General features: G+C 34.9%; 1 protein-coding gene across 1 annotated transcript in view; it reads right to left on the minus strand.

The window, feature by feature from the left end:
• Positions 1–12,315, minus strand: part of LOC123655110 (histone-lysine N-methyltransferase 2C-like) — an 83,839-nt gene that overhangs the window by 51,022 nt on the left and 20,502 nt on the right. Inside the window, 12 exon segments of the mRNA XM_045590948.1 lie at positions 1,979–2,201; positions 4,595–4,727; positions 5,245–5,373; positions 5,543–5,691; positions 6,194–6,434; positions 6,684–6,841; positions 6,961–7,146; positions 7,221–7,460; positions 7,561–7,659; positions 10,385–10,562; positions 10,638–10,716; positions 10,828–10,987. Coding sequence (XP_045446904.1) covers positions 1,979–2,201; positions 4,595–4,727; positions 5,245–5,373; positions 5,543–5,691; positions 6,194–6,434; positions 6,684–6,841; positions 6,961–7,146; positions 7,221–7,460; positions 7,561–7,659; positions 10,385–10,562; positions 10,638–10,716; positions 10,828–10,987 — 1,975 coding nt within the window.

Consider the following 12,315-nt stretch of genomic DNA (forward strand, 5'->3'; position numbering starts at 1 on the left):
TAGTATTTACAGCTTCACTAGCTTTGCAAGCGATAATGATAAAATATATAATTATAATAGTAATAAACTTGTGATGCAAATGAAGCATTTCGTGTATGTATTACTCCAAAAACAGAAACACTTGTTTTTTTAACTGGGACATCATGAGAGAAATTCGAAACAATAATTATTATAGAGATAACGTCAAGGGAAACATACAAAATGTATTTACACAAAAACAATATTGGTAATTTACTTCTATTTTGTTAAGGATTTTGGTCACTAACAAATTAATGCATTTAAATAAAATGTATATCCATTCTTTCGATACTTTTCAGTAAAGTTTTATGTTGAGACATTATACATTATCAGTAGGAAAAAAGAGAATAATTGACCTGTTATGCATGTCGTACATTTTTTCAAGTCAGATTATTTTGAATAAAACATTACAGTTGTATACTTTTAGAAGTACATAGTAGATGCTACATTTCATAGTACGTGATATAAAATATTTTATTTTTGTGCCAATATGAAAAAATTAAATCAATTTACAAACTGTAACTAGCTTGTTCTTTAGTGTACTAAAGAACAAGCTATATAACTTGTTCTTTAGTGTACTAAAGAACAAGCTATATAACTTGTGATGGATAATTTTTTAAATTAAATTTGAATTAAAATATTTAAATAAAATCAGTATGAAGCTGTTTTCGTTACAAAAAAATATTCTCTTCTTTATAATTATTTTGATTTCTATTTTGCCTATACTGTCCCAGTTATGAACATACTAAAACTATCTATAAATATCTCAAGCGGAAGAAGGCCCTATTACTAGCAGTGAGATATTACAGATGAAATTAATCAATAATAATAAGACATCGACGCCACGGGGAAATAAAGTGGTAATAGAGAAAAGTAAATTTTACAGAACGAGCAAAAAACAGTTCTTCTGTTATATCGCGTGTCCTAAACGGGCTATAATATTGAATTATACATCGTTATTTTCAACATTTTTTACGTAACACGTAGCTATAAAAAAACAAGCTAAATAAACACGTGTACTTTTGAAGTCATTGCCAAAAATGTGCAATACTGATTTTTATATTAAGTTTATACTAAGTAAGGCACAAAACCATTTTATTCCCGTGTAGTTGTAATGTAATGAAAACTATTTGCATGCATTACGATACTTTAAAAAAATGAAACGAACGAATACATAACTTAAAATTCGTAAGGGAATTTGCAAATCATCTTTACGTGAAATCGTATCGAAAATAAGCTAATAGTAAAGCAGTAATGTACGTTTACCGACCACTCATCGGTAACTTGTACTACGGAAATTAGTTATCCATGTTTTTTACGTGAATAAAATGGTGCTATGTACTTACCAGCTTATTGAGACAAATGTTCGTTCCATATTATATGACTACGATATTATTATGGGTTATAATTGTGATATAATTTCCGGAAAATATAAATAATTTATTATAGCTTCATGGATTTCTAGAAAAAAAATCTTAAAAAATCAGAAGATGTATTACGACCTATAGATGCCGAAAATTCTAAAACATTAAAACAGTGGTAATAGCACTTTACGACTTTATTCCTCGGGGGCGTCGATATATTAAAGAAAAGTAATATGGTAGTGTCAAAAGTTTTTGGCATATCACTTTTCATTACACATAATAAAATTAAAAGAATTAAGAATTGAGCATTTTGTTTTTGGAAGTAAGAATATACATCTGTATTTATCATGTGTATGAGATCTTTTATTACAAAACATACATACTTTATGTCTAAAAATTTATAAGAATACACGGAGTCATACAAACGACGTTTCGATTACCAATCAAACATTGTAAAATAACATCTCCCAGATACACATGGACTACATAAATCAGATAGTGACACCTGCGCTACAAGGCTACCGGGCGCCAGTCGTTAGTCGGACGGAAGCGGCGGGGCGGGGCGCACACGCACACACAGTGAGTAGGGTTAGCACTCGCGCGGGCCGGCACGTACCTGCTGCGCCTTCTTCATGCGGATGGCGCTGCGGTTGTCGCGCGCGCGCTGCAGGTAGGGCGCCTTCTGCTCGGAGGGGAGCGCGCGCCACTTCTTGAGGATCTGCTTGCAGCGGTCCACCCAGTTCGGGAACTCCGTCTTCCACTCGGGGTGGTTCGTGTTCGCGTACAGCACGGCCGATATCGTCGCCGCGGACCCGAGGCCTGGAAGGAGCGGAGAACGACGTCACGTCATCGAACCGTCTAAGATGTCACAATTGTTACATCGAAAGAAAACTATTAAATGTTTCGCATCAAAAAAAAACCGCCATTTTGTAAAATGAAATAAAAAAAATATTTATATCACCGTAATCACACACGTAACGAACGTCGAAACACTCGTCGTCGAAGACAAAATATCTACATTCTCCAAATAACTATACATGTTAATTTACTTGTCAAATATTAAAATTACAGTCCGGCCGTTTTAAGAATGCGTTTCTGACAGATCATGATCGACCGAGCGATGTAACTTTGAACTGGCGTACAATTTACGGCAAAATTTTAAATATCTTTTATTCACCTTATTAACGAGTGATAAAATTAAAAATCGACTAATTATGCCACCTTACAGTAAATATATTAATTTTGGGCTAAAATTATTACAATTACTTAATTAACAAATATAAAAAGAATAGCTTTTAAAAGTCTATCCAAGTCAAACGGCGCTGTTTCAAGGTTATGTCAACTTTTTGTTTTTGTAGTGATGTGACAAAATAACGAGGCAATTGTAATCGAATATTTTTGTAATCTTAATATAATCTGTCGGGATAACATAAAATAAAACGTTATAATTTTATAATACATAATAGTTAGTTAATAATATAATAAAGCTGGTACGTCCAAACAAAACTTAAGAAAATTAGTGATATAATATCAGTCAGATGAATAATAATTGTTTGCAGGCAAACGAGAAAAACCGACTTCAATTATATCGATAAGTAATACAACGTAGGTAGACGAAAAAATGGTCAAGTAAATACGCATTATCAAAGATTACTCCAAAAATTTTAATCAGATCTCGGTGAAATTTAAATGTCACCACATAATAAACACCGGCTTTCGATTAAATTACAAATAAACAAAATCGGTACACCCAGTAAAAAGTTATGCGGGTTTTCGAGTTTCCCTCGATTTCTCTGGGATTACATCATCAGATCCTGGTTTCCTTATCATGGTACCACTCCTTTCCAACAAAAACATAACAACGTACATTAATATATATACATATATATATATATCGACTGTCCTGACTACTTTTTATGTATACTTTCATAAAAAAAGAGAAAAAGCTATAAAATTCATATAAAACCACATTCTTCATGAGTGTATACTCAATATCGGTCTTCTTCCGTCGCGTTTCTACCGTCTTTGTTTTATTTAAATATCATCATTTTTCTTACCTAACAGTTCAGAATTTACTGGCCAAGTATCGAAACGTGTAAAAATACTTTGACGTACTGTATCAAAAGTGACACTTCCGATAATTTACTAAGTAATATATGCACAACGTAAAATGTCGAAAGAGTCACATTCGACAAACTGATAAAATTATTCCCAAGAAAATAATCGAAACTGCCTGTTTCGATTGTTCACACTAATTGATGAACGTAGTAAAGTGTAATGTTACGTTTCTACGTTCATCAAAAGTATTGAAACTAACATTTCTCAAAAACTATGAAGAATTTTGGATAAAATGACATATACATTTAATTGTCGATAAAAGTTTAGCTTAAATCTGAAATTATTTGCGGATAGCATAATAAATGACAATTTTGTACACAAAATTAACTTCATAGTGCTCTCCTGTAAAGTGCCTTTTGCAATTTCGATATTATACGTAGGGACAGTCGATATATACGGTCGAATTGAGTAATCTTCTCCTATTTTGACGTCGGTTAATTAAAAAAAAACATTGAAAATAAAAGAACTTATCACTTTAATTTTGAAAAAAATGAAGTTGCTTTTAAAAGAATTATGCGAAAAAGTCACAAGAGATGACTGGATGAAGGTGCTTGAAAAAACTAAAACGATTATATTTGATGACTTTGACCGCGACATCCGTATAGATACTGTGATTGACAATAATTTAATTATACATGTTAGTGAAGATGACAGCGACTCCTCAAGCAAATTGGACGATTAAATTGTTTGACATAGTCTTCATTGTTTAAAGCTATGTATTTCATAATATACATTTTCCAATAAATAAAGCATTTCTATTTTTTTTTCCTTTGTTTACATTCAGAAATTACGATTCAATTCAATTGACTGATTTATTAAAAATTTATTTACATTTTGAATATTTATTGAATATACTGAAATATAATTCCTATAAAAAATAATAAGATATAAATTAAATTGAGTAAATATGCATAAAAAATGCAATAAATAATGTTACTAAATAATACTAATGTTATTTATTTTACATCACTAGTCATGATGAATTGACAGGTGTCAGAAAAGCATTCTCAGAGCGGCCGGACTGCACGAGTATGAAAACAAAAAGCGTGTCCGAAAGCAAAGCGTGGACAAGCAGCAACAGATGTCGGACTCACTCTCGTCGGCGCGCATCTTGTCGGCGCTGCGCTGGTTGTAGGAGGGCGGCGGCGCGGGCTGCTCGCTCCACGCGCCCGCGCCCGCGCCCGCCGCGCCCTCGCCGTACAGCGGGCTCAGCGAGCTGCGACACGCCTCGGTTAGCGCTCTGGGCTGAGGACTTGTTCTTGGCGACATTATGGCTTATGTTGGTCTTTTACGTTCATTATTCGTAAATTATCATTTTTGTGCAAGACAATTATTTATATGTATGTATGTGTGTATGTATATGTTTAATTATTTGAATACTTATAATAAATTTGTTGTAACTTGTACACCTATGCTGACGCTAGACCATTTCCTTTGCCCTAAGGTTGCCTGGAAGAGATCGCTTTTTAGCGATAAGGCCGCCCTTTGTACCAAATGAATATATTGTCAATATTTTTTCTTTCTTTGATATGTATCATTTCTGTTTTTGGTGTACAATAAAGTGTATTATTATTATTATTATTTAGACCACTTTGTCTGATAAATGTTTGTAAAAAGACGTTTGAATTTTATTTTTCAATTATTAAGAATTATTAATTTAAATTTGAATATAAATTATCATAATAAGCCATAGTAAATAAAGACTTAGTTTAACTTAAAAATGATTACTTATTATATATACTACTGACTTGCTTCCAAATTCAGTATGATATGGTGAGGCATATTCCATAGGACTCTGCAATTGTTGACGCTGTTGCGAATAGGGTGTGCCTGTCATTGAGGTGACGTGTGACACAGATGACTCTTGAGACTCCTAAATAATTAACTTAAATTTAATAAATGCTTATATTAAAAATAAAAAAAAAAAAAAACATCAATAGGACAATAAAAACTTTTGCAAATAATTTAAAATCATTTAAAGATCAAGTGTTTTCTAAGTGTCGTTTATCAATGAAGTGTTGCCAACCCTATATTAATCGTACCTGCGAATCGTCAGTGAGCACGCCCTTGAAAATCTCGTCGACGTCGTTACTATCCATGTCGGGCAGAGAGTCGCGCACCATCGCGTCTAAGTTCACGCCCAGAAGAGACAACTCATCCTTTGGAGAAATCGTCGACTGCGAACCTGTATCTGATAACAGGTTCTTTTTAATTTGTGTTATTTTGAATTACTTTGACTTAAAAAAAACAGCCAAATAAACAAATTGATGGAAGTCTTTTACTCTTGATGATCTGTACTTCCAACTTAACAAAAATAAATCTTCAAAATCTTCAAAAAAAAAAACTACGGCACCTCACCAGTTCCTCAAATAATTATGTAATAATTATGCAAGTTTCCTCACACATTTTATTTTAGTCCGTGCATTTTGCAAATATTAAAGTAGATTGTAATGATAATTATTTGTGAGGAAGTAAAAATCCATTTTATTATAAATCTTTCAAGATCAGACTGGTACCTTGTCGGACTGTTGCCCGTTAATGTCTCACAAATATAACTGCCCAAGTATCTTTCTTTACTAAGAAACATTGTAGGAATAGAACGATTTTCTTCAACGCAAAAATCTTTATATTATGTATATAAATATCCTGAGTGTTCCATAGAAACAAAAAAATTCAAATAAATCAGTGCAGACTTTCACCTGTATTATTATTCTCGGTCTTGGTCACATGTGTCGGTGTCTCGGAAGGGGTCTGCTCAGGCTCGCTCAACTGTGGGCCCAGTATGGCGTTCTTTAGCGCAGTGGAGTCTTCTGTATGCTTCAGCTGTCCCTCCTCTGAGGCCTCCGATTTAAGCTTGTAGTAATCATTAAATGCGTTGATGCAGTCGTCTTTTTCCTCCTTAGGCTTCAGTGACCGAAGTAGTTCACTTTCCTCCTACATTTTAGAATATAAATATTACTTTAGTTTAAAGATATATCTTTTTAAAACTTAATAGATTTTAAAAATATCATTCGTTTGTCGATATAAAAGCGATCTCTGCCGTTACAGATTTAAAGAATTTAGATTATCCATATAATATATATACATCCATAAATTCACCGAAAACAACAGAGTATAATCATGATAAATAATAATGATAATTCTTCTCGTTTGGAAGTGAGTGAAACAGCGTAAAGCTCGTACCGCGTTGAGCGTGATGAAGACGGTGGCGTCGTTCTCGTTGAAGGTGGTGAGCGCGGCGAGCACGTCGTCCGCGTCGCTGTCCGAGTTGTCGAGCTCGCGCGGCTCGCGGAGCGCCTCGGGCGTGGCGCGCGCCGCCTCGCCCTCGCCCGCGCCCGCCGCTGCGCACGCGGGGAAAACTCACACTTCATATTCTAACAGTGATCACTTTTGTGGTAACGTGGTGTTACCATAAGGAAAGAAAGCAATAAACGTATAAACTAATATATTTCATTTAAACGATTTAAAAAAAAATTGTACTCGTTTTTATTTGCATGTATTTACTACTAACCTGTAGAACTGACGGCGGGTTTCGTAGGTTCGAGTAGTTCCTTGCCGAAAAACGCTTCTTGCATATAGGAAGGAAATTGCTCCATTAATTTAGAACGCGGCTTTCGACGCGGTTTACGCTTATTGCTTGGTGATTCTAGGAACATTACATACAATTAATATCTATATAACAGAACATTTAATAAAACAATGAAAAAAATTCTAGATTACCTCCAGAACCTTGCGTCCCATCACCTTCTTTTTCATCATCAGCTTGAGCTTTTGCAGTTGTATGTCTTTGTCTTACTACAAACCCTCCGATGCCGAGCTTGTTCAAGTTCCTCTGTCGTTTCCTCCGCAACACGGTGAGGCCCGAATCCGTAGTGTAAATTGTGAACCCTTCAGGTACGGGTCCGTCATTTGCAACATTCCAAAGAATGCCTTCTTTAAGATTGGTGTTGGATGCTAATCCTATATATAGAAAATGTAATGAAATTTATTTTGAACAATTACTTGGGCACAATTTATTTTCATTAAAAAATATGCAATATGTATAAGTTTCAAATCTCACCTGGTTCCTCTTTGACTTCAGCCGTGCTGTCAGGCTTGGTCTCGTCACCCATCTCCCCTTCTGCATTCTGAACCACTGTTTCAATAGATGCCATTATTTCTAAATCCACATGCCAGCGTCCAACATACAAAAATCTATGTTAGATACTTAAGTTTTATTTATGTAGGTATAGGACAATACCATGTAGCATATTATAATAATGCTAATCTATATATAATAAATGAATGTTTGTCTCCTTTATAGAATCGTAAACTATGCATTTGATCATGTCATGATCTTCAGCAAAATGTTGTGCATGAGCCACAGAAGTTTCTGAGTTGGTATGAGAAAAAAAGGCGTCCCAACGCGCTACAGCTAATTTTTTAATAAAAATGAAATAAACTATTATATAATCTGGCCGCTCAAAGAATGCGTTTCTGACAGATCGTGTTCGATTAGACGATATAACTTTGAACTGGCGTAAATTTACGGCAAAATTTTAAAGATCTTATATTTACCTTATTAACGAGTGATAACATTAAAATTTGAATAATTATGCCAACTTACAATAAATGTATTAATTTTGGGCTAAAATTATTACAATGACTTAATTAACAAATATAATAAACAATAGCTTTTAAAAGTCAAACCACGTAAAACGACACCACGAAAAAGCGTTGAAATTAAAATTACTTATTTATTTATTTATTTATTTAAACTTTATTACACAACTCCAAAAAAAAAAACAACAAAACAACACATCAAGATAACACGTTGCGCAAAAGGCGGACTTAAGGCCGTACAGCCTTATCTACCAGTCAACCTTAAGGCGTAAAAAAAAATAGTAAAAGTAAGTGTTGAGGTAGGACTATAAAACAATACAAGCAAAATAAACATACGCATATAAATACATAAATATACTTATATATATACATATATACATATTACAAACAAAATATATAAAAAAAAGAGAAAAAGAAAAAAAAATATGTTCAAACAAAAGTAAACACACGAAGAAATGTCATGACATGAAGCTATATTTAATGTAAGCCTAAGATGAGGAGAGTAAAAAGATAAATAAGGAGGGGCTATTGACAGAGTTTTTTTAGGTACCACTTTTTAACCTGGGTTTTAAAAGAAAGTTGAGAAGGAGAGTGCCTGATGTTGACCGGTAACTCATTCCACAGTCTGATGGCATTAACTGTAAAAGAATTAGACACAAAACCAGATTTATGAGAAGGTATGCATAGAGTAAGGTTAAGAGAAGAACGAAGATCCCTAGAATGAGTGTTAGAGAGAAAATTAAATTTAGATTTTAAATAAGAAGGAGCAAAAGGGTTGGAAATTACAGAATAGAGGGTACAGAGAATTCTCAATTTTCGCCTTTCTTTAATCGGCAGCCATTGCAGCTACTACTACTTTGCACTGCACTTACTACTTTGATTTTGAAAAAGATGAAGATGCTTTTAAAAGAAGCATGCGAAAAATTCACAAGATATGATTGGATGAACAATCACAATGACACAAACAACCCCGGGGACGATGCGCACGCATTAGCCCACAGCCCGACTCGCGAACGTGAGAAAATTGAGGAATGCGTGGAATCAATCCCAACTAACACACAGCAACCCTCGCCTCCCATTGAACCGCCTCGGTCTCGTCCCATACGTAGATGTAGGATGAAATAATGTCATCTTTCGACATATAGTTGTTTCTTTATTGTTATTTTTATTTTATTTTTTGTTGTTGTTTAATTAATAGAATAACTAGGGTTTAACATTTAAATAAGCTATTAATTGTACCAAAATAGATTGTTGTAGGTAATAGTTCATAGCTGTTGTGTGTATGTGCTTATGTAAGGTTATGTAAATGCTGTATATTTGTAAATCGTTTTTTTTTAATGTATGTCTTAAATAAGGGTGGAGGTGTAATATAACGGTCGATCGACGCATCGATTGTCGCGCTCGATGACCGCGTCAGTCGTGAATAAACGGTGTCACTGACAACTCGCTGTCCTTTTATTTAAAAACATTTCAGTTACTAAATATTATTAATGTTTTTTATTGTACATCACTAGTCATGATGAATTGACAGGTGTCAGGAACGCATTCTCTGAGCCGCCGGAGTATAATTTTGTAAAATCGTTTGAACAAATTAAATTTGTTATCCTCTCTAAATTACTAAATGCATCAAACGTTCATCATGTATCATATAAATCTTGAATAATAAATAATGATGAGTTTAAATTTTGAATATTGGGATCTAATTTAAAAGTTTTTTACTTCCTATGTCTTGTCTAAAGTCTGTTCAACGAGAAGAGACCAAACGTAAACAAAGCCCATCATTTTTTCGTAGCGACGACGGAACAAACAAAATATAGTCTATCTCTTTCTATCTTGTCTGTTTGCTATCTGCTGCACGTCTCTCTGCAAGGTCGAACGATATTTTAACTGGCTTTGAAAACATTCGGACCGCGGACGGCCCTTTGATTTAGTATTATTTATTTTTCTTTCATTCTGTGTCCTGAAGCACCCGGGATGATTTTTATATTTTGATAATTATTATTTAAGAAGTATCTAATCTTATATACATAATTATATTTAATTAAGTAATTATCAAAATTAAATATATTTTGCATTTTAAAAATTGGTGTAAGTAAAAAAAAGGTTACAAAACCCTGTATAGTTGAATGACCTCAAATTTTGTTTGTTTACGGTTGGTATCTCGGCTCGTTGAACGCACTTTAGTTGGGTAAGCTTTATGCTACAAAGCACGAATCTTCCGACGTAACGCTAAAACCCCTTAGAAAGTATGTAACGACGTCGTAAAAGCATATAAATCTCACCGGCGTCCTTCTCCGTGTTCTCGTTCTTGAAGCGTCTCTTGCGTCGAGTGTGCGTTATGCCCATCTCGGCCTCCAGCTGCTTCATGTGGTGAGCGCCGCGCTGGGACAGGCACACGTCGTCCACGTAGTACTCGCCCGCCAGCCCCAGCGCCAGCGGCGTGAGGCGCGGCCGCGCGCGCTCCTCGCCCTCCGCGCCGCCCGCCCCCGCGCCGCCCAGCGCGCCCGCCGCCGCGCCGCCCGCCCCGCCCGCGGCGCCCGCGCCCGCCGCCTGCACGGCTCGCGCCATGTGCGGCGGCGGCACCTCGCGCCCGCGGCACATCACGCACTTGTATCTGCGACAGCGGACTCTTCTATAAATCTTATTGGACTTTACATTCGATAAAATAATGTTTTCAATTACACATCGAATCTTAAGTCTAAAGGAACCGAAAGATAGGACGAACCCTGCTCGGCAACAAGCCTCGGCTTCGGCCTCGCTGCGGATGGAGTCACAGGCGGCGTGCAGCCAGCGCGAGCAAGTGGTACACTGGATGATGAGCTCTCCGTCCGAGTACGGCTCCGAGCACACACAGCACATCACCAGCGACGCGCACGGCGCACACTCTGTGAGGAGCAGCCGTACATAATATAACAATAAGGATGAAACAATAGACGCTTCAAAATCATAATATACTTCCCGCGTGATTGAAATTGGATTTAATTTTAATAACTGTCGCTCATCTTGCAATATCCTATTCCTATCCATTTTTGGTATATCAAAAGAAAAATTAAGATTTTTTTCATCTTAATTTTTTTATAGAGGATTTGTTTACAGGTTGAACATGTTACCCTCATTTTTACACACTAAATCTTACACACAACGCTTAAGATATATCTGAACAATTTTATATATTTTTTTTGCTTCTTCGCTAAGAGGAAAAGCTAGGATAGTATTATGAACCCCTATGTTACTACGTATTACATTGTATTTTGTATAAAAAACCTCTCTCTCGGCTTCAATCCGGACACATTCAGTCAAAATGTGATGGACATCTTCTGTTCTTTCGCACTCCATGCAATTTGGGGGAGTTACCTTTCCCATGAGAAAAGCAAATGCATTAAGGGGAATGTGTCCGGATCGATGTCTAAAGGCAATAAACATGATCAGACCTCCTCATCTTTGCATCATCAAATCATTGGCGAGTAAATACATCGTTCATCAAAATACTTCAAAATGGAATGAATGACATTTCTTCTTAATAACATGTAACATGTCAGAGTATATTCTATTTTTTTGAAAGAGTCTTATTTAGTAAACAAACCCCTTTCAATACGTAATTCACGTTTTTTACGCATTTATCACTCACTTTCACAACACATTAGCTTACAAACATTTGTAAAACTCCATTTACTATTTATTTCACTAAAAAGAAATATCAATTTATCATTTTAAACACAAATTATAAAAATACGGATTTCAAGAGTAAGTATAATTAATATTTTGGAATACGACATTTTGATATATTTTTTTATGAGGCAAATAAGGATGTGGTCATAATATTTTTAGAGGTGAATATACAGCATGAGCGATAAAATAGGCCGTGTTTGTTACCTATATTTTAAATTTTCACAAATCATAATTTAGAGATATTTTTGTTTAAGTTTTTTGTGCGTGTTCCGATTATTTTGTAAAAGTTATAATGAGATTGGCGTGTCCTTGTAGGACAAAAGTCCCTAAAATTAATAAAAGAAAAAAAAAATTGCTAACAAATTATAAAACAATGTTACCGTAAAGCGATTTGTTATTATGTTTTTTTTTTTTCTTTTTACTTATGTTGAGCATAAAAAATGCTGACAAAATATTATAAATGTCAATCTTTTATAGTAAAGTGTTTATTGTAAAGGTTTTATTTTATATTATGAATATCAATTTCACACTGAACATTTTTAAT

This window comes from Melitaea cinxia, chromosome 7, assembly GCF_905220565.1.
Source record: "Melitaea cinxia chromosome 7, ilMelCinx1.1, whole genome shotgun sequence".
NCBI classification, from domain to species: Eukaryota; Metazoa; Arthropoda; class Insecta; order Lepidoptera; family Nymphalidae; genus Melitaea; species Melitaea cinxia.